This window comes from Odontesthes bonariensis, chromosome 17 (genome assembly GCF_027942865.1).
Source record: "Odontesthes bonariensis isolate fOdoBon6 chromosome 17, fOdoBon6.hap1, whole genome shotgun sequence".
Taxonomy (NCBI): Eukaryota; Metazoa; Chordata; class Actinopteri; order Atheriniformes; family Atherinopsidae; genus Odontesthes; species Odontesthes bonariensis.
In genome coordinates this window covers 5,168,403-5,191,399 of record NC_134522.1, presented here as the reverse complement: position 1 = coordinate 5,191,399, position 22,997 = coordinate 5,168,403, and the positions used below count along the sequence as shown (strand labels likewise).

At 40.9% G+C, this 22,997-nt stretch overlaps 1 protein-coding gene across 2 annotated transcripts in view; it reads left to right on the top strand.

Moving 5' to 3' along the window:
- sntg2 (syntrophin, gamma 2) overlaps positions 1-22,997 on the top strand; it is a 144,208-nt gene that overhangs the window by 71,300 nt on the left and 49,911 nt on the right. For both annotated transcript variants that reach the window (XM_075448207.1, XM_075448208.1), the window contains exon 10: positions 16,438-16,567. In XM_075448207.1, coding sequence (XP_075304322.1) covers positions 16,438-16,567 — 130 coding nt within the window. The remainder of the gene's footprint in view (positions 1-16,437; positions 16,568-22,997) is intronic.

The following is a 22,997-nucleotide window of genomic DNA, read 5'->3' as shown; positions in this document are numbered from 1 at the left end:
GAACATCTACAGGCTAATCCCACGCAATGTACGTTGCGGTTTTTTTCCGTCACTCTGGGACGGGGATGTTTCTATTTCAGGCTTCGTTATGTTGGTTATGAAGAAGCCCCTAAAATCTTGTTTTAGTCACCCCAGTGGAAAATAACTCCCAACATTGCTTGCAGATCTCTAAACGTGTCAGAATATTTCTCTGTAAGATGCCAGATGTCGGTGTTCCTACTTTAGTGCATCGCTGAGTCGGAGTGAAGCGTCTCGCCCCGTCTGAGGAGACGCCACCTCAGGAACCGTTCTTCACTTTTGAGGTTTTACTTGTTTTTGAATTGATTATCTCAACAGCCGAGTCCAATCCTGCTTTTAATGTCTGCTGCAAAATATCGGAGGGTATTGAAGAAATTTCGAGCTCAGTCACGCTAAACCCTAAAAACTCTGCACTGCATCAGAAATAGCAGAGTTCGCTCAATAAAGAGCCCCGGGGGCAGAGAGCGCATCGATATGAGAGTTTACTCGGAGGGTATATTAGAATGCACAAACAGAGATTATATCAGGGAGGATGTTAGTAGGGGTGAACAGATGGAAATTTGACGGGATCTCAGGGGGACGCAGTCAGATTTGTGCAGCGAGGTTAGAAAATCTGTCATATTTCTTTGTAACAACAAGACGAAGCATATCTTTACACACGAGTGGCACAAAGTAAATCTACTGACGTGAGCTTAATAATCAGGTTTCTCTTAATGAGCAAAGTGCTGTGACAGCCAGTTAATGTGGCTTTTATTTACAGATATTATAGATCTGAATGCAGAGCCTGATTGATTGACATTAATATCTGTTGAAGTAAGAATAGTTTCAGTGAGATCGAGCATGTTATCCCTTGGTTTTGTTTATCCTTCCTGAGCTCACCTGGAAGCTCTTTCCATTCAGAGACGTGTTGTTGCTTTTACCCTCAGATGTCTTCTCTCTCGGAGGATGTGCAGAGTGGTCGTGAGTTTGTGTCGAACCGAAAGTTACGTAACCCGCAGCCCCGCTTGCAGAGATACTCCGATGGCCTTCCAAAACAAATATGAACCGAGTGGAAAAATGTGTGTTTACAAAGGCAAAATAAAGGCCGTCTGTGACAGTCGCAGGACCAGAAAAGGGATGAAAACATGTCAATCTCAGCATGGCGAAGAAAGGAATGATTAGAAAATACAAAGGAGGAAGTATGAATATCATTAAGAGTAGGAAAATTGGCTTTTATTACTTGTTTTCTCAGTGTGTAGATTTAAAGATCTGCTCAGAATGATAAACATGAAAAGGGTGGTTGAAATGGCTAATGCTCCAACCAGAACCAATAATTTATTGGTACATATGTACCCAGCTGAAATAAAAACAGAGAGCAACTTGTGCTTTTAACCCTTTCCTCTGCAGTTCAGAAACTCTTTGGTTGCGTCTTTGGTTTTAAAATGGGCTCCAGATGTTTCAGCCACTTTAACACTTGGACAGATGCACTAGGTGCAGAATGTGGTTTTTCATTGTGTTGCTGAAATTAGCAAAGTCTTCCCTGAGAAAGAAGATTTTATGGATAATCCTAAAAGCTTGAATAAGGGCAACTGGACTGTTTCACCTCATCTGAAGCGCGTCTTCAGTTCTTAACTTAAATTGTAAGTAGTTAAAGGACTGTTCATACTTCGGCGGGTTGTTTAAGTCATTAAACTTAAAGTCGCCTTTGTTGCGCATCTTGTGATATGAGAAAGAACAGAAGCAGAACGGGAGGCCAAAACAGATCTGCCTTTAAGCTTCTACGTCGGCATGGGAGGTGAAACGATCCAGCCTTGAGCTCTAACCATCAGTGCTGTTGTTACCCAGCTGATTCAGGCCTTGTCCACACGTAGCCGGGTATTTTTAAAACCGAATGTTTCCCCCCCTCCGTTTATAAAATAATTTGTATCCACATTACCTCGTTTTCGAAAAAAACACCTTCCACACATAACCGAACATCTGCGTTTTCACCTGTCTTGACAACCCAAATGCATTTGCTGTTTTGCGTAATCTGCCCTCGTCAGCTAAATAATAAAGTGTGCACGCCACTTTTTTGAGCACACGGACAGGTGATCGCATGACAGTGGACTGCCCCTCGATATGAGGACGTAATAATTCCGACAGCGACAGTGAGGAGTACGACTTGGGCGTGTAAAATCAAGGCAGTAAACAGCGCCTGCACAATAATAACCACCACAGTTCTCAAGGCATCCATGCTTCTTCAGTAAACAAAGGTCGCACTTTAGACTTTAAAGCAGATTTGTTGTTGTTTTGGCGCATATTGTGACGTTGGAAAACGCAAAACTCCGGTTATCTCTGTCTACACGCAGCTGCATAAACGGAGTCTTCAAAAATCAAAAAACATTCGTTTACGATGCGTTTTTATGCGTTTTCATGTGGATGACAGGTCCAAACGTAGAAAAATATATTCGTTTTAGCAGATCCCCGGCTACGTGTGGATGGGGCCTCAGCAACGCCGGTTGGATGTGTGGAAGGCCACAGCGATGTGGCGCTGAGCCGACTCTGTTTGGCATGTGAGGAGGAACAGCGAGTTGTAACGAAAACGGGGTTCCAAGGTGTGAAACCTCCTGAAAGTAGAGTCAATGCTCCATTGTTGGTGCTGGAAAAATGATAACTGAGACCACCTCCTCTGTTCAAAGATGTTTTTTCTAGTTTAAAATGCACTGATCAGCCATAACATTATGACTAATATAGTGTGCTCTCCTGACCAGTCAAGGTGAGGCCAAAGAACATCTGAAGGGGTCCTGGAGTGTCTCGTTCCAGGACCTTAACAAAGGATCCTTTGGGCCCTGTGGGTTGTTCGGAGGGTCCTCGTGTATTGGACTTGCTTCCCAAAGATACCATCTGATCCAATCATATTGGTATCTGGAGAGTTTAGAAGTCTGGGGAACACCTCAGGCTCTTTGACGGGCTTTTTACCCCTTCCTAAGCTTCCTAAGCTAAGGCTCAGTGCTGATCATTAGGGGAGTGGTGTTACCATACGATCAGATAGGTGCCAAAGTCCCAGGATGCAGGTTTTCCTGCAGAACAGTCAGCGGGTCTACACGATGAGATTAATTCGATTACAGCTATACTTGGGTTATGCTCCTTATTTGAGCGAGGGTAATTCTCCTTGGATATGTGGCGGTGCTTCAGCGTCTACAAGCAGGTTTAGAGTGACTTTAACCCAGTTATCTCGGGGTCTGAATCCCATCCGGTCCAATTCTTAGTCAGATTAAGGTGTCTACATGTATTTAATAACTCAGTCTGATTGTAATTTAGCCAATAATCCGATCCTTTCAGGGCCATGTGACCCCACTGAGTGAGAAGAGAAGGTGAGAAGTGCTTCTCACTTTAAATGTCAGTGGTTTTAAGATCATGGCTGATCGGTGCAGATGCTTTATTGAGATGGTTCTGTGGCACAACACAGGAGAGCCAGCTCTTCAGGTCAAAACTCAGTATTTTACTGGCATGATGAGGAGAAGGGACGCCCTTTTTAAGACAGCATTGTACACATTCTGGACAGGGAAGGTGGTTTGAGAGGAGTCAAAGAAACCATCTATGTTAAGATCACTGGACAGTTTCTGACCTCAGTCCTTCATGCTAACGATTTAAGTTGTATTTCAGCAACAAACTGTTCACCAATAATGGTTTTCTGAAGTTTTCTGGGGCCCAAAATCATTTGAACATAAAACAAGAGAAAGTAATTGTTCCGTCTTAGTTGGATAGGCCAGAGTTGGGTCATTTATTCTGTAATTTATATCATTTATCTGTATGTAAACAGCTTTATTCAAGGGAATGTGTAATTTGTTGGATGATCTCTCGCAAGCTTTGTTATTGTGTAGAATAACTTAGTTGATCTGACACATTTAGCAGCTCGTGTCAGATTTAAAGCATTTGATGTTCTCACTTCCTGTTTGAGGTGCACTCTGGACAATGTACTACGATTGTGTCCTGAAGGTTTTCCCACTGATCCTCTTAAGTACACGTACTCTAAGCTGGCATCCCCAAAATACCGCCTTAAAGCTTTCCGACAGATTTCCTGAATTTAAACTCGTTCATGTTAAGAAAGACAAGCAGGCCACACGGTCGGCTGACGGCACAGAAGGTGAAAGCAGCCCTCGTTTTCGACCTTTTACACTCGTTTTTCAGCGAGACTGAAATGTCAGAGCTGCTCCTCAGTCTGACAGTGAGCTGTTCTCAGCCTTTTGTTTAAGCTGTCAAAACAGAAATATCTGAAAGGGGGTAGAAACTTGGCAAACTCATCAGGCTGTCTACCAGACTGTGGTTTAAGCATGGCTCAATGGCCTGAAAGTGCTATTAAAAACACTGAAAATGCTTCTAAACCGGCTCAAAAACAGGTTCTCTCAGGGTCTAATGTCATCCTGCAGCCTGAATTATTTTCACTGCTCTGTTACTGCCCTCCTGAAAGATGAATAATAATTGTTCCACTGTTGAGAATGCATCCAAAAAAATCTCCAGACTGTCAGTGTTACAGCTTATAACAGACAACCGACACGTAAGAGATACCCGAATGGTTGAACATCCACATCTGCAGACACGTTTATTCAGTTATCACCTCAGCTGGCATCAGTCTTATCAGCTCAATTTTACAAATTTACTGTGGAGTGATGAGAAAATAAAGATGCATTCAATCTGCTTTAGTTTCAATGATCATTACGTGATTTAAATGATTTTTTTTAAAGTACTTTGCAGGGCGGCTGACTCCTGTGCTTTGAGTTTGATCTATAAGTTCCCCAACTGTGATGTGAAGCTATGAACATTTTTATTTCATGAATATGTTTCCATCAGCAAAATTAATTAAAGGAGCCTTCAAATTCTCCTTCAAATTAGACAAACTTAAACACTTTTTATGCAGGGCTGATTAACTTCGATAAGTAATCTTCTCCCTAGCTTTGCAACATTAGGACTACAAAAAAAAACCCATAACATAATATTCTCTTCAGAAGACTGTAATTAAACTCATGATGTTCCTATTCGATAAGAATATCCAACCACGCAGTTATCTAAATTGTCTGTTCTCAGCAGCCAGTGTTGGTATTCCTGCTCATGCAGTCATTTCTCACAACAGAAAAACTCTTCTTCGATCGGGATACTTTAAAACAAAGAAAGCTATCAGTTCCACGACACTCATTAACACTAAATTCATCAGCAGCCCCCAAGACTTTAGACACCATTAGAGGTAATTTCAGTCTGGCTTCTCGTCCACTGACGTCAACGTTTAGCTTTTATGGATCAACTTATGGATCAACAATAAAATGTTTTATCTAATTAATCACATGATTTCCCTGATTAATCACGATTAATCGCATTTGTACGCAGAATCCAAAAATTAATCCAAAAGTAGTGTATAGCTTTTAGCATTTAGCTTTATTTTAAATGTGCTGCCATATGAATGAAAGTGCCATAACATTTGTTGTGCAAACACACTTTTAACATCAGCATCTTTCTGTAGTTTTTATGTAGAAGCCTCGCTCCACTGTCTGTTTCCTTGAATGACTTGCTGCTATCAGTTGTGTGTTTTGCCTTTAAGTGATATTTTAGACTGGAACTACTACGCTGAGAAGACAATTCAACTTGGCAGTGTTTACAGATGACTTTGGTTCTGTCGACTCCGCCGTCTGGAAGAACTTTAAAATGAAAATGGCCGAGTAAAAGTTCCGTACCCTTCTCCATGTTTGGTGGATCCGCCGATTACTTTCTTTTCCTGTTCCACAGCAGACAGCAGCAGACTTTTACAAAATAAAAGCCTGTGAGCTACAGACTTTTACAATAATAAAATGGATAATTAAACAGGGGTGGTCCGTGGCGTAGTGGGTTAATCAGGCGCCCCATGTACAAGAGGCTCTGACCCTTTATTGATGGAAACATTACAATGAATGAATGAATTTATATCTTAAGTTCTTATAGTGGGAGCAGCTGAAGTCTTTTTTTGGATCTTGGAGAAGTTTCGCCCTTCGTCCAAGAGGCATCTTCAGTTTCAACCAACTGGTGGAGCGTTCCAGGTTTTCAAACCTGGGTCATTCACATCTTTACCGCCTCAGACGGCAATAGTTAGTGCTGGAGCCCACTGTCTACAAGCTGTTTTGGGCCAATTCACAGCTTTGTAATGGCTCTAATTCCTCATAAATTAAATAATGAGTGAAGTTTCTCCTGGTAAAAGAAGCTGCAATGGGTTGGATGCATGCATAACTTTCTTTTAGATCATATAGGCCCATGTAGGTGGAGTAGAAATGGTGGATTTGTTACCAGTAAAACCAGAGAGAAGCAATGACTAAGCAATAACACTAAATTCATCAGCAGGGGGAGTTTAAAACAGCCCACAAGACTTTGGACACCATTAGAGGTAATTTTAGTCTGGCTGCTCGTCCACTGACGTCAACATTTAGCTTTTATGTATCAACTTGAATTTGTATCTTAAGTTCTTATAGTGGGAGCAGCTGAACTCTTTTTGGATCTTGGAGAAGTTTCGCCCTTCGTCCAAGAGGCATCTTCACTTTCAATCAACTGGTGGAGCGTTCCAGGTTTTCAAACTTGGGTCATTCACATCTTTACCGCCTCAGACGGCAATAGTTAGTGCTGGAGCCCACTGTCTACAAGCTGTTTTGGGCCAATTCACAGCTTTGTAATGGCTCTAATTCATCATAAATTAAATAATGAGTGAAGTTTCTCCTGGTAAGAGAAGCTGCAATGGGTTGGATGCATGCATTACTTTCTTTTAGATCATTTATGCCCATGTAGGTGGAGTAGAAATGGTGGATTTGTTACCAGTAAAACCAGAGAGAAGTAATGACTAAGCATGAACACAATGGCCCTCATTTATCAAACTTGCGTAAGACGAAAAACGTGCGTAGGTCGTGTGTACGTTCTTTTCTGCGCAAAGGTTGGCATTTATCAAATCCATCGTGAGCGCAGGAAAGATGAAATCGCCACGACAGGTCTGAAGCCGTGTACGCACTTTTCCATTTTGACTTGCGGTGACTGCAATAGCAAACAGCAGCGTCACTAGTGCGTGCCTTATGAGTCGCAACAAATCCCTTGGTTAAAATTACAGACTTATCACTTCAAAGAAGGCCCATGTTTTATTTGACTTCAACATAAATATAAACATAAACGCAAATTAAATAAATTAAACAAGTACAACTCCGTAATTGGAAGAGTGATGGCTCATTATTCAACCGCGCACCCTCACACCGAACAGGAGAGGGGCTTTAACACTGCGCACTGTGGAGAGGTTAGGGCACCTAAAGGGCAGGTGGATCTGTCTCTCGGCTGCGGGGAACCCTTCTATATACGCCCGAAAAGGTATGCAATATTATTATTGCATGCGGGGTTCTCCAAAACATTGCCCAAAAAAATGGAGTGCCATTTCCAGATGTACATCCAGAGGACCCCGTACCCAGAGATCCCACCAGCCTGCACATTCTGTTATTCAAGGAAAAAAGACGTAGCTCCGATCAGGCCAGCCACCCTCTCCTCCAAGGCACTCAAATCCAAACCTGGATCGGAGCCCCCCCCCCCCTGTTTGTGACATGCTGCGTCCGAGAGCTGCGACCTTTTTTGTGGCCAATTTCATATCGGACCACTTCTTCCTGATCTTATTGGAGAAAAAGTAAAACATCGTTCAATTTTAGATTTCATTTAATCTGGAGTTTATCACATTTTATTGACCATCACAGTAGGGGAAAATACATAACTCGTCCGGTCTGCGATTTACATCGCCAACGCTGTTGGCAGCCGTCCCAGCTGTCAACAGCGTTGACAGCGTTTCTTTGCCGCCTTTTGTCTATCCATGTCGCAAATCTAGAGGTGCGGCCCTTTTATAGAAGGCGTGGTTAGGATCATTACGATGGATTTCACCCGCCAGATTTATCAACAGCCGCTCGGTCTTACGATGGGATTGGTGTGGTACGCATGTTTTGTAAATCTCACTTGAGCTTCTGCGTACGACGAGTTCTCCGCTCATATCTACGATGCTTTCTACGACGGCTTGATAAATGAGGGCCAATGAATAGCCATGAAAAAAAGAGGTTCAATTTGATAAAAATCTGAAGTTCTGACCCTTTATTGATGGAAACATTACAATTCAAAGTTTAACTTGCATGTTTGTTTGTAAGAAATAAAATGCAAACACCTTTTTCCTCATTCTTTATACTTAAAAAGAAATGCCCCAAAGCCTTCCCCATATCTCTGCTGCACTAATCAGCAGCCACGGCACATTTTTCAGTCCATCATATAATACAGCTGAAAGCAGCCTCAGCAAAGGGAAAGCACCACAAAGAAGGAAACCCATTCTTTGATGTCCATGGGTTCCAGATTACAGGCAGTTACTGCCTCCAAGACAAACTACCGGAAAGTAACTTTTATTTATGTTTGAATTCATTTATACAATTATACCCAAGTCCTCAAAAAACAGGGACAGCATAGGTGGGGATGCCACCTTTCAGAAAAGAAAATAAGAGACGCCCAGCACAGCTCCTGAGGGCCACTGCTGCAGGTGGGGGCCACAGATGCACCTGAATATAAACTAAATAGAGAACTTCATGTACATTTTGAAGTACATAACTGTTCTTGCTGTGGGGACTCTTTGTGAACCCTGTGAATATTTTAAAATGGAAAAATAACACATTAGTCCTTCCCTCAACAGTCTTGGATTCATTAGGAAACTCTCGCTCAATATTTATTTATTTCTCTGTTTATCCATTAGTGTGATTTGTTCTTTAAATTTTTGATTTGATAAAACTTTATTTGTCCCCAAGGGGCAATTTAAAAGGCATAAGAAGCAGCATCATTAAAGACAAACAACATTAAAAACATAAAAAAAACGAAAGTGCTACAGTCAGTACTCTGGTCAGCACCCTCTGACACAGATAAATGGCCATATATAATATTTATATTGGCTAATACTACTGTATATCCAATAATTAATCATTAATTCAACATCCTAAACGATTAATCAAACCACAACAGTCTTCTGAAGTAGGCTATGCTCATGCATGTACTGACATCTTCTGCAAAGATTAGAAATGGAATGAATCATTACATCATGTCCCATACCGTATCAGTCTCAGGAGGTAATTGGGTTAGGAAGAACGGTGTCTTCTGCGTTCTGACTTGTCTGCTGTGTTGCTCTCCTGATGCATGCTGTCTTATGACACTGAAAACACACGCCTGCATATTTTTTTTTTTTGCAATTTGCCTTGTGATGGTATCCACTGACGCTGCCAAGGATGCGCCGCCTCTCACTCATTTCTGTGCTTCTGTAAGGGTTTTCTCTTTCACGGCTGCAGAATCGGGTGTAACGGACATTTTTTTAAAAGACGCGGGTGTTGTTAGTAACTCTGGTGACAGCACCACCCGCAGGTAGCCAGGAACAGAGTCCTGCGCAGATCCCTTCCATACGGTGGCCGACACGTGCAAACGGCAAAACAAATCCTACAGTAAAACGCTGTGAGAGAAAAATGCGACAATCACAAAAACCACGGGAGCCCACGCGACGCAAACGCCAAAAAACAACGGAAGTTCGCCAGGCCACTAGGGGGTCTCGACCTGTGTGGGATAGGCCCTATCCGATAGGGGATCGACTATGGGAGATCGACCATAGTAACGAAGGAGAAGAAAGTCAAAAGTACGTTGTCCTTTATGTCTTTATGCTAAATGTTTAAAAAAGACATAAAGGACAACGTACTTTTGACTTTCTTCTCCTTCGTTACTCCTCCGATCTCTCATATGGGGCTTTTCCACCAGCTCGCTTCGGCTCTGCTCGGCGCTATTGCGTGTTTCCACTAGCACGCCGTACCTGCAACCGGGATGATTTTCCGTACCACCTCAGCCCTGGTTCCAAGCGGGCCGAAGCGTTACTAAAATGTGACGTCAGCAGACTGCCTTCCACTGATTGGGCGATGAGTGTCGTCACTGGAAGCGTCATAACGCGGATAATAAAAGCTAGCGTTAGCCACCGTTAGCTTACCTCCAAATGTCGTCTTTTTGAAGCTCGTAACAAAACTCTCCGGTACTTTTCAATACTGTTTTGTCTGGGGGCCAGGAGTCTTCTCTGGCTCTCTTCTCTTGCCTTCTGTGCGACAAAAAGCCGCAGGGTGAGCAGCAACACGCGCAGCCGTGTTACAACGTTGAGTTATCCCAATATTAACTCAACGCTGTTGTTAAGCACTTGTCAAACTTATAAGGTTAATCTATTTTGATATGTGTGTTGCAATGGTAACTGTCACGTTTCACCATATTCTTACTAAATTCATTTCCGACCAAAACTAGGCTTACGTGATATGCCGGAACTGCCTGAAAAACCACCTATTAAATAATAAAAGTCCGAAATCGTGCTAGATGCTTAGTTGTGTTGTTACTTGGAGTTCATGCTCCCGTTCGGCGGGGGGGTGGTACTCATAAAATTCTTTCAAGGTTGGCAGGTCTGCACGAAGTATACTCGTTTATAATGGAAACTCAACCAAACTGAGCCGTGGCGAGCTAGTGGAAAAGCGCCAATAGTCGATCCCCTTTCCCAAAGGTCGAGACCCCCTAGTGGCCTGGCGAACTTACGTTGTGTTTTGGGTGAACTTGCAACGTTTCTGTCTTGCAGTCGTTTTGCCGTTTGCGTCGCGTGTGCTCCGGTCGTTTTTGTGATTGCCGCCTTTTTCTCTTGCAGCGTTTTACTGTTGGATTTGTTTTGCCGTTTACACGTGTTGGCCACCGTGCTCCCATACAGTCAATGATCCCGCCACAACAATTTTGCTGGCCTTGGTTTTATATTTTTGAAAGTACGGAACAAACCCTAAAGATCGGTCAAATTTTGACAGACAGCTACGATAACAATTTGTTTTTGTTTGAAAATATTACTTGACTTTACTGTGTATGAAAACTAGCAAAGTAGTGTTTAAATTTGTGCTTTTAGCCCAGCATTACTTGTATGTCCCTGTATGAGTATGTCCCTCTTAAGTATTAAGCTACACCTAGCATTTGGTTAGCTAGCTTAACCATTAGCATAACCACACAGCACTTTTACATACAGCCGTTCCACTTCCTATTCGCCCCATTATAAAAAATTTGGCTGCAGTTCAGTTGATTTTCTCTGGGGGCGCTGGCGAGCGAGTGCAGAATGACCATTTTCCATAGGGCTGGCGCTAATAACTCAAAAAATGTCCCCGCTAGCGACTGAAACCTGAAAATATTACTGTGATTTCTGACAGCGGGATGTAGATTTATATCAAAAGTACAATAACCTGGGAGTTATATCTTTCTGTTTTCTTACAGGTCTGGCATTTGCGAGTCAGTATCTGCTAGCATTTTGCTAACGGAATCTGAAGAACGCACGGCAGATTACGACCGGCTGCTTTACGGCACTCGTCCACTGTACCAGAGTGCTAACCTGGTGCTGCTAACAACAACCAAAGCTAAACCAGAGGCTAGTCAGAGAGTATGTAAAAGGGATGTGCTGTAATCTGTAACTATTTGAGCTAACACCTCTCTGCTAGCTCAGCGCTAGGACTGACCATGCCGTAAAGTGATGCCACATGCGTGACGTCACTCGGGAGGCAATACTGACAATAAATGTGTATTTTAAAAAGATCTAGTGAGTCTAAAAAATCAAACCAAGTGCCGTTTGAAAGGATAATTTATCCTTTCTTTAGGAAAATGAATATAAAAAAATATAAAAAATTCTATCCAAAGCAATGGCTGGATCTAATGTGGATTTCATAGTACCACCATAGAGTTCGGCGTGCTCTGCACTGCTTCGTTGGCGCCCCTAGAGTGCAGTACCACCCGGAAATAGCCGCCAGTTTTCCCTCTCCTCATAATAGAGACTCTCTGATAACCACTGGAAACTGCTAGCCTAGCTGCATCAATGGAACCAACAAAAAGTTAAGTCCTACCTAAATATTGGCTCTTCTTTGTTTGATTTAACCAGTTTAACAAAGATAGCGGTTTCTTAGCAGTCTCATGTTCATTCTAACAGCTGGTGGTTAGCTAGTGCTTAAGCTAACAACTCGTGCTTTGCTCCTGTTTAAACTAAAAGCTAGTGCTTAGCTCGTGTTTAAACTAAAAGCTAGTGCTTAGCTCGTGTTTAAACTAAATGCTAGTGCTTAGCTCGTGTTTAAACTAAAAGCTTGTGCTTAGCTCGTGTTTAAACTAAAAGCTTGTGCTTAGCTCGTGTTTAAGCTAACCACTAGCTTTTAGCTTAAACATGAAACTGTTTTTAGTCCTTTTTCCTCCCACTCTGTCAGAAATGTAGAACTTTTGTAAGGAATTCAAATTTGAACTTGCATGTGAGCATTTCTTGGTGAAAAATCAAATATAAACACCTTTTTCCTCATTCTTTATGCTAAAAACGAAACGCCCCACAGCCTGCCCACAGCCACGGCACATTTTCCCTCTCGTATCCAGCCACATTCTGGTAAAACAAATAGTTAGATTCTCTCCACAAACTTTTCTCTCCTTATGTTCTTTGTTTTTATCCTTCATGTTGACTGGGTGATTTGTTCATGCTTTGTCCCTGTGGATTTGTTATTGCCAAGTCAGCAGGCAAGGCAACAATAAATTGTGCCCTTGGGAACGGCAACGATGTATGAAAGACTTGCACATTTCCTAGATCCCATCTCTCAGTGAGGATTTCTGTCCTGCTCACTGGAGGTGGAAGGGCTTTAGCAGTTCCTCCTGACAGGACCGAGTTCTCCTCTCGTTGATCCGCCAGCTGTCCGTTCCTTTGCTTAATCTCTTGATTTATTTCTAGAATCATTCCTGCACAACATCAGAGGGTTTACATGAACAGAAATGGATCTGATACATTTTCAGATCTGTTACATGTAATTTAATCAGTTACACTCTATCTAACAGCTCATTTGGGATCATTTATAAGCACAAATCAAAGTTAAGTTTGGCTCCCTGACACAGACAGAATTTTGCACCCTTGTTACATCAAAAAAATATATATTTAAGTTCAGTCAAAATCACCCATCGGCGACCCATCGGGTCAGTACACAGGCAGCAGAACATAAGATTTTAACAAGCCTATTGCAGATACAGTGTGGAAGTCATGCCCACCCGAGCACTTGTTAAGAATGCTGAATTTTTAACATCCAACCCTGAGCTTCTGCTGTGTCTGTTAGTCAGGAAGGAAGAACCGTTGGCTTTAGCTTCTGTCTGAGGAGATATCTTACTTTCTGCTGAGAACTGGGAGCCTCGTATCTGTTCTGTTCATCTCCTTTCACCTCGCAAACCTTTACAACATCTCCCTGCAGCAGCTTAGCATTTCTCTATCCTTTAGAGATTTCCAGAGTGTTGCAGATTGTCCGTGTTGATGCCTGTTGCTGCTTTAGCCGCCGCATGTTTAGCAGGATTTTATGGGCAAACCATCTCGGAGGGCAAAAGTGTCCGCGGCGTGCAAACCTAGGGAAATTAAATGTCAGAAAAGATGACATTTTGCTGATGACTGCGATCCCTTGAAGATGACCTCATCAACACCCTATCAGCTCAGAGATTTAATTGTGTTTGCAAAGCAGTACACTTGACCTCCTGGGACTCCAAAGATAGACTAAGAAATATATATTTATTTACCCAAATATGCATAAAGTTGGTGGTATTAGTAGTCTAAATTCTTAGATAAATAGTTGGCGATGGGAAGTTTGGACGGATATAATGCATGGTGTTAATATGTTTAAATACGTTTAACACATTTTGAACACATAATGCACGGTCCCCTTTGGTATTCTTAGTTTTAATCGTATTTTGTAAGGATCAGGTCACCATGAATTACAATCAAAGTTCAAAGAAATGACCGAAAGCACTTTGTAATTAAATTAAAAAAAATGTATGTATCGGGACGAAACAAAATTATCATCATTTGCAGCATTGGTTTCTGCAGCTCTCTGAAGGTCTGAGATGTAGCTCTTGGGTTTCTGACCTTGGGGTGACCTTTAACCTTTAACATGCTAACTGAGGCCTGCAGAGTCTGAGATGTAGCTCTTTGGGTTTCTGACCTTGGGGTGACCTTTAACCTTTAACATGCTAACTGAGGCCTGCAGAGTCTGAGATGTAGCTCTTTGGGTTTCTGACCTTGGGGTGACCTTTAACCTTTAACATGCTAACTGAGGCCTGCAGAGTCTGAGATGTAGCTCTTTGGGTTTCTGACCTTGGGGTGAACTTTAACCTTTAACATGCTGACTGAGGCCTGTAGAGTCTGAGATGTAGCTCTTTGGGTTTCTGACCTTGGGGTGACCTTTAACCTTTAACATGCTAAGCTTAACCTCTTAGTTCTTTATTGTGTCCCGATGTAAAAAGTTGTCAAAACTCGTTTAATTTTGGTTGTTTGACAGAATTAGTCGAATATGTACGAGTCTATTCCAAGAGTGGCTTTTCATTTTCTAAGCTGTTGCTGTGAGCCTATATGCGGTCACAAAATGAGCCGCCTGATGGCCACAATAACCATTTCAATCCATCAGAGGTAACGGGAACAACAAACGAGTGGCCAAATCAACAGTCTGGTGCTTTCTGAGGGAGTAATGGGGTCTGGGGGGGGGATTTTTGCAACATCATAAGATGTGATCACGAGATAATGATGATCACAGGATCCTTTCCTTTAACATCTACCCAGGGCAGGAAGACTCTCTGAAGTAAACCTATTATCCGAGGCTACCGTGAGAGATTTCACAAGCATTACTACAAAGGGAACATTACGGGCCGCAAACAAGCAGCAAGGACACTTCTGACATCTTTAAAAAGCCACAGCAGTAATGGAACAGCATTGTTTTGACAAATGAAACTTAAAACAAATCAATACCAGAGTGACCGGAATAAGTAGCTTATGGAGGAGGTTTGGAACAGCTCATTATCAGAGGCATACATCATCTGTACAGCAGATTGTAGCAGTGTATGGATGTCTTCCAATGACACTGGGTCACTGCCGTTTTATTGATGGTTTTGTGGATAGAACCGTCTGCTGAAATTCAGCCAAAATGAAGCATTGTTTATTGGACAGAACTACACATTACAGATCTTTCCAAAAAATCCTGCAAAAGCAACACACAAAATACAACTAAATGTACACCACAAAGAAGAAACTAATGGGTTGCAGGTCAGAGGCAGTTAATGCCTACAAGACCCTGAATAAACTACCAGACACTACCTTTTGGTTATCTTTAGATTCATTTGTACAAATTAAGCTTGTGTCCAAATATTTCTGGACCCAACTGTATATAAATAACAACAATTTAAAGCATATCTTATTGCTGATTTGTATATAAATAACAACAATTTAAAGCATATCTTATTGCTGATTTGTGTTTTTTTAGCATTAGTTCTTTAAATGTGTTCATTCATCTTGAATATGAGCTACAGCTTAACTTAACTGTTGGAAACTGTTAGCCTTGCCGCCATGAGGGCATAAAGCATAAAGTTATGCTAAAAAAACTAGGGCTGGGCAACGATTAAATGTTTAATCTAATTAATCACACGATTTCCCTGATTAATCACGATTAATCGCATTTGTACGCAAAATCCAAAAATGAATCCAAAAGTAGCGTATAGCTTTTAGCATTTAGCTTTATTTTAAATGTGCTGCCATATGAATGAAAGTGCCATAACATTTGTTGTGCAAACACACTTTTAACATCAGCATCTTTCTGTAGTTTTTATGTAGAAGCCTCGCTCCACTGTCTGTTTCCTTGAATGACTTGCTGCTATCAGTTGTGTGTTTTGCCTTTAAGTGATATTTTAGACTGGAACTACTACGCTGAGAAGACAATTCAACTTGGCTGTAAATGCAGGTTTTTTTAAAATTTACTTTGAAATACGTGCTTTTATGTTGAAAGAAGTAAAACAGGAACCAGAGAGCGAGGAGCACCTGTAGCGGTGATGTTACCTGCTAGTTTATCTTTATTTTATTCCTCCATGCTTCGTGGCGTTTGCTGTAACTGTGTGAATGTGATGCATTCAACAGACTTTTACAATAATAAAACCTGCGTTAATGCGCCATAAAATATTTATTGACTCTAAATAATTAACAAGTTAATGCGATAATAACGAGTTAACTCGCCCAGCCCTAAAAAAAATAAATATATATATTTGGACACCAAAAATGTTCATTTTCACATATTACATTGATTAATCAGGATTTGTTTGATTTAATCAGTTTAACCAAGAAAACAGTTTCTTTGCAGTCTCATGTTTAAGCTAACGGCTAGTCGTTAGCTCATGTTTAATCGAACAGTTAGCGGTTAGCTTTCCACAAACATGACCTGTATTTTTTTTAGGAGGTAAAGTATGTGAAGCGCCTCTGTAAAACAAGTTATTAAAGGCCAATGATAAAAAAAAAAAAAAAAAGTTCTTTGTGATGGAGTAATGAAACCTCCAACATCACTCTGCACTCATTCTTCTCCTTTTACAATCCTCCAGGTCCAACTGTTTTGAAGTCTTTGCCTTGGACGAAGCCAGCACCAATATTCTTCAGTTTTGCACTGCAGCAGAAAGCACAGACTGGCTCCAAGCAATATCTGCCAATATCAACGACCTGACACAGGAGAACGTAAGTCTGTCTCCACACATTATAAAGGCTGATAAATGCGTTTTCTGGAATAAAGGTGGAAACAAAACCTGTGGTTTGAACTTAAGGACAGATTTTGTACACATTTGTACACATTTGTACACGTTGTACACATTTTAAACGTGTCAAACACTGATTTCTGTGTATGATTTAAGGCTGATTAATGCGTTTTCTAAAATAAAGGTGGAAACAAAACCTGTGGTTTGAACTTAAGGACAGATTTTGTACACATTTGTACACATTTGTACACGTTGTACACATTTTAAACGTGTCAAACACTGATTTTTGTGTACGATTTGCGTTTTCCTTTTTCACTGAAAGATCCTGCAGGGTTATGTGATTTAAAAACAATGATACGATGAGTGCCTTTTCCATGCTCGATGCTTTAAAGTTGATAACACAACATGCATGTATTTTTCCCCTCAGGCACTCCAACATGGGTTTAATTGATCCTCGGTGATAAGCCTCCATGATGAACTGAAGCACCTCTGCTGACAAAAAGAGGCTTTCTCATTTCTAATTAATGACTGCTAAGTAGACATTCGGCATGTGCTCCTCTCATTTCCTCTTATTTCACTTTGATTGTCTCACTGATGATGCCGAAGCGGGTTTTGGTGAGAATGCAGACGTAATGTATCTGTACGTGTCTGTCGATTGCACAGCTGCCGTTTTTAAAAAAAAAAAAAGTGTGATTAATTCAAGCCTGCATCACCTAATTATGGACGTGGAGTGTGATTGCTAAATGGCCAATCAGGATTTAATTGTGTGCCCGCTTTGGGAGCGAGCGGAACTTTTGTTTTAATGACCTACAACCTTTAAATAGACTCTAACATCCTCGGCGGGGGGCAGTGTGAGGTTTTCATGTGGGTGCTTGTCATCTGAAATGGTAGAGGATTGATGTTCCTTTAGAGAGACTAAACACAGAGAGACTGGGAGGCTTGTAGGTGTTTTTAATAACTGAGGCGGCACAAGCTAGCAGCGAGCGCCGTGCTGCGTGGGATATGCTGCAACACCAGGTGGGCTGTCACTGTCTAAATGTTTGGGATTGGTTTTCAGTATTTTATCTGTCTGAGTGGTAACTTTTCCAGGTGTGTTGCTCAAGTTTTCAAGTTCCCACTCTTTTTGTTTATTACGATGGACTGAAAGGAGGCACCCTTTTATGCCCTTTTTGAACATTTAAACACAATTTTCTGAGCTTTTATTGAGATGTACAGGCTTCGATCGATAAAGGGTTAGTTTGAGTTTGAGTTTATTTATTTAAAGCAGGGAGAATACCAGAGATGGGACCAAGTCACATGTGCAAGTCCCACGTCTTAGCTTTCAAGTCTCAAGTTAGTCCCAAGTCTTAGCTTTCAAGTCTCAAGTAAGTCTCAAGTCTTAGCTTTCAAGTCTCAAGTAAGTCCCAAGTCTTAGCTTTCAAGTCTCAAGTAAGTCTCAAGTCTTAGCTTTCAAGTCTCAAGTAAGTCCCAAGTCTTAGCTTTCAAGTCTCAAGTAAGTCCCAAGTCTTAGCTTTCAAGTCTCAAGTAAGTCCCAAGTCTTAGCTTTCAAGTCTCAAGTAAGTCCCAAGTCTTAGCTTTCAAGTTTCAAGTAAGTCTCAAGTCTTAGCTTTCAAGTCTCAAGTAAGTCTCAAGTCTTAGCTTTCAAGTCTCAAGTAAGTCTCAAGTCTTAGCTTTCAAGTCTCAAGTTAGTCCCAAGTCTTAGCTTTCAAGTCTCAAGTAAGTCTCAAGTCTTAGCTTTCAAGTCTCAAGTAAGTCTCAAGTCTTAGCTTTCAAGTCTCAAGTAAGTCTCAAGTCTTAGCTTTCAAGTCTCAAGTAAGTCTCAAGTCTTAGCTTTCAAGTCTCAAGTAAGTCTCAAGTCTTAGCTTTCAAGTGTCAAGTAAGTCCCAAGTCTTAGCTTTCAAGTCTCAAGTAAGTCTCAAGTCTTAGCTTTCAAGTCTCAACTAAGTCTCAAGTCTTAGCTTTCAAGTCTCAAGTAAGTCTCAAGTCTTAGCTTTCAAGTCTCAAGTAAGTCTCAAGTCTTAGCTTTCAAATCTCAAGTAAGTCCAAAGTAATTTTTTCTTGGTCAAGTCCCCTTATTTTTGCACTTTACCTGCAGAATCTGATCTTAATAAAGTGAAAACACAAAGATATAAGTAACTGTCAGTAAACATCATTGGCCAATGTGTCCAACCTGTCCACCCCGTATCATATCAAGCTAACGTTAGCTAACTACCGGCTAGGCTAACAGGATAATATTAGCTAATTTGACGAGCACTTACTGGTCAGAATGGATCTTCAAATGACGAACAAAGTTCGAAGTTATGCTAGATGCTTAACACTCAAGTCATTCAAGTCATCGTGTCTCAAGTCAAGTCAAGTGTCGAGTCTTTAACTTCCAAGTCCAAGTCGAGTCTCAAGTCTTTTGTTTTTTGTCAAGTCACAAGTCATCAAAACAGCAACTCGAGTCCCCATCTCTGGACAATACATATTAATGAACATATACATGTAAATATGCAATATTATAGCCAATGGCTAATTTCCATCTTTAGTCCCTTCGGCAGATTGATGTCAACAACACAGGATAGTAAAATCATTAAAACAACAGTAACAACAATTAGAATAGTTAGCCTTCATGGCCAGTGTGAAAAGAGGGAATAATTACAGAGAGAAAACACAACGGGACAGAAAAGAAAAAAGAAAAGCAAGAACAATGAAGAGTTTAGTGGATCATAAATCACAATATACACGTTTAGGCAGGATTGTGGCAACAGTGCTGTTCCTCCAATAGCCGAGCTTTAAGATGTTCGGTAAAAGAGGTCAGAGTGTGTGAGAAGCACAAACAGAAAACTAAAGGCATTCTTTCTGAAAGGAACTACACAGTCACCTCTAGAGCCAGCTCCTGTTGATCTGTTTGAGTTTTTTTTCACAAATTCTTGTAATGGAGGAGGTGCTTTGCCATGGAAGATTTTGTTTAAAAAAAAAAAAAAAAAAAAGAGGAACACTTCACGAATTTGCGTGTCAGTTTCTGTATGTTCATTTGTTGGCTAAGGAAACACTGTCATGCTGCTGTGGAGAGTTACGGCGTGTTTACCTGCGTTAGCCGTCATCAACAGCTGAACAGCTGCTGTGTGATTTAATGCAGTAACACAGACATTATGAAGCTGTTCCTGCAGTCCCACCAAAAACACTCCAGCTCTATAAATAGATACCAGGGCTGTCAAAATTAACACGTTAATGCAAGGTGATTCATTTCAGGAATTAACCGCAATAAAAAAAAAATAGATAGATAAATACTTTATTCATCCCAATTTGGTAAATTATTGTGTTGCGACAGCGTACAGTATAAAAGATATGTAAACAATTAAAGGAAAAAAAAGCAAATGGAATAAAAATAGAGAATAAACATCAGCTGAATACAAATCTACAGTATGAAGAGTAGGGTAAATAATAATAATAATAATAATAGTAAAAATAATAAACATCAGTAAACTAAATAAAAACAGATTTGTACATTTAATCATAAAGGTAAAAATAAATTTAACTGAGCAGACTGAACCAATAAGAAATCTAGGGTATATGGATAATTTACATTTTATTGTACAATGATGATATTTGTGCAAATGAGCAGTTGTGCAAATTGTCATTGTTATTGTTTTTAGGAGAGACTTCAAGCCTATTGAGCTTGACAACGACTTTATGCGACAACGACTGAAGTCTTCTGCCTTCAATTAACTGATATCCTCTTAGGCTTGTTGGAAACACACCTTATCCACACAGCTGCAGGCTGATGAGTTACAGAACGGAACCGTTCAGCTACAAAGCTTCAGCTAACAAAGTAATGTGGGAACAATGATGTTCATCTTTCAGAAAGGAGCAGCAATAACTCCTAGAAGCTGGTGTACGTCACCTTCATTAGCTAAGCTGTTAGCGTTAGCTGCTGCTAAAGGAGAAAATAACAGCAATAACTCCTTAGAAGCTGGTGTACGTCACCTTCATTAGCTAAGCTGTTAGCGTTAGCTGCTGCTAAAGGAGAAAATAACAGCAATAACTCCTTAGAAGCTGGTGTACGTCACCTTCATTAGCTAAGCTGTTAGCGTTAGCTGCTGCTAAAGGAGGAAATAACAGTAATAACTCCTTAGAAGCTGGTGTACGTCACCTTCATTAGCTAAGCTGTTAGCGTTAGCTGCTGCTATAGAAGAAAATAACAGCAATAACTCCTTAGAAGCTGGTGTACGTCACCTTCATTAGCTAAGCTGTTAGCGTTAGCTGCTGCTAAAGGAGAAAATAACAGCAATAACTCCTTAGAAGCTGGTGTACGTCACCTTCATTAGCTAAGCTGTTAGCGTTAGCTGCTGCTAAAGGAGAAAATAACAGCAATAACTCTTAGAAGCTGGTGTAAGTCACCTTCATTAGCTAAGCTGTTAGCGTTAGCTGCTGCTAAAGGAAAAAATAACTCAGTAAATAAAGCATGAGGAGTTATTTCTCAGATGCTTCCATTTCCCTGCTCTGAAGTTCAGGCTCTGAGAGTTGGACCTGATCCCTCTTTGTGGCTCAGCTTCTTCAGTCCAGCGTTGAACTGGACCAAGTTGTTAAAACAGTGGGATGAAAAGTGGCTGCTGCACATCCACAGTCTTTAGCTAACTCTGCTGGAACATTAGCCTCAGATAGAGTTTATCCACAGCCTGTAGCTAACTCTGCTGGAACATTAGCCTCAGATAGAGTTTATCCACTGGGCTCTGATATCCTCTGAGGCTGCTGCTGGATGGAAGATGCATGCTCCTCAGGGCAGCTGACACCAGAACATTTCCACCAGAAGCTGGCTTCATCCGGCCAGCAGGGGGGATGGGAGTGGGCGGGGCTTAGCAGAGGAGGCGGAGTCAACTTTTGAAATTAAATTAAGTTAAATGAAAGTAACGTCGGATAACTTTGGTCTTGTCAAGAAATAAATCTGGCAGGAGTTTTAAGATGATCTTTTCTCACTCATCTCACTCTTTCATGGAAGTGTTTAACTGGCAGTTTTATTCTCAAATGTTTACATCTTTCATCTCCAGTTGAAACTCGGACAGTTGATACCGATCACTCTTTAAGGCTCAATCGGGTGCAGGTCAAAAGTGAGGGGCCCAGAAAAAAGGCTAAACATGTAAATGATCTCTTTACACCCAAAAAAGCATGTAAACACATGTAGATTTTAAGAAAATAATAGACTGTTTATCATAACCAAAGGTGTTATTCTCAGGAAAAAGGTAAAGCAGAGCAAAAGTATATCAATAAAATCAAGTATTTACATCCTGTTGTGCAAAAACTTCATCGACGAGAGAGAAAATAAATGAATAAATTAGCTGCAGCTCATTCAGAAGCTTTATCAGTATTTTTTTTCAGCATTTTGAGCCAATTAACTGGGCGCCTCGTAACATCTGGTGGTATTATGACTTTACACCCTCTTTATCACATGTCTTGACAAAATACATTTTATCACTCATGTAAACAGTTGGCAAGACAATGCTGTATGACACTGTGTGAAATATGTAAATAAGCAAACATTTGCATATTTGTAATTAGATAATGTCTCATTTGCATATTTAAACATCCTATAAATGTCAGTGCTTGTGTGTGCGATCGAGCTTTTGTTGTTGTTATTCTGAGAATTATTCAGCGAAACGCAGCAGGAAGCTTCAGTCTTCTGAAAAATCCAACTCTTTGATCGATGATGCCTAATTTGTGCACGTCCCCTGGAAGTCCTCGTGACATTTACGGCGTCTACGTCAACTTTATTGATGTAACGAGTTGTCACTTGGTGTCAGAGGGACGTGACAAATGAAAAGTAGATCGAACCTTCATCTTTTAGGTCTTGTTTTCGGGGTTTCATTAGACGTAGGCTGTGTTCGAAACCTACATACTACATACTTCCATACTGCATACTCATCAATCAGACAGTATGCAGAGCGTTTACCCACAATACATTTCGCTCCTGCCCGAGCCGAAATCAGCCGGCCTGAAGCTGATTTCTCTTAAGCTCTAAACTCTGTAAACTTTAGCAACATTTGAAACATTTTCAGGTGAGAAAGTAGTCGTTTAGATCCCCAACGTGTTGAAAACCTGACAAAATACCGGCTGTTTACAATTTTGTTCCCACGAATTTGGCGCTACTAAAGCTAGCCGCAGTGAGCAACGCACTTCCGGTTATTTTCACAAAATAAAATCCCCGTTGCCTTTTATCATAGGGAAAGCCATTACGATACAATTGGTGTTTTTGTTTTGAAAACAGGATGTGAACCTACCCTCGTTGTAGCTAGCTTGAAACTGCCGTTTTGACAGGAAATGACGATCTGCGACGTCACGTTACGTTGCATCTTGGGTAATTTGAGTACGAGTAGTAACCTCATGATGCATACCCAACATTTCGGAGAATCTAGTATGCATCCGGGAACTTCTCG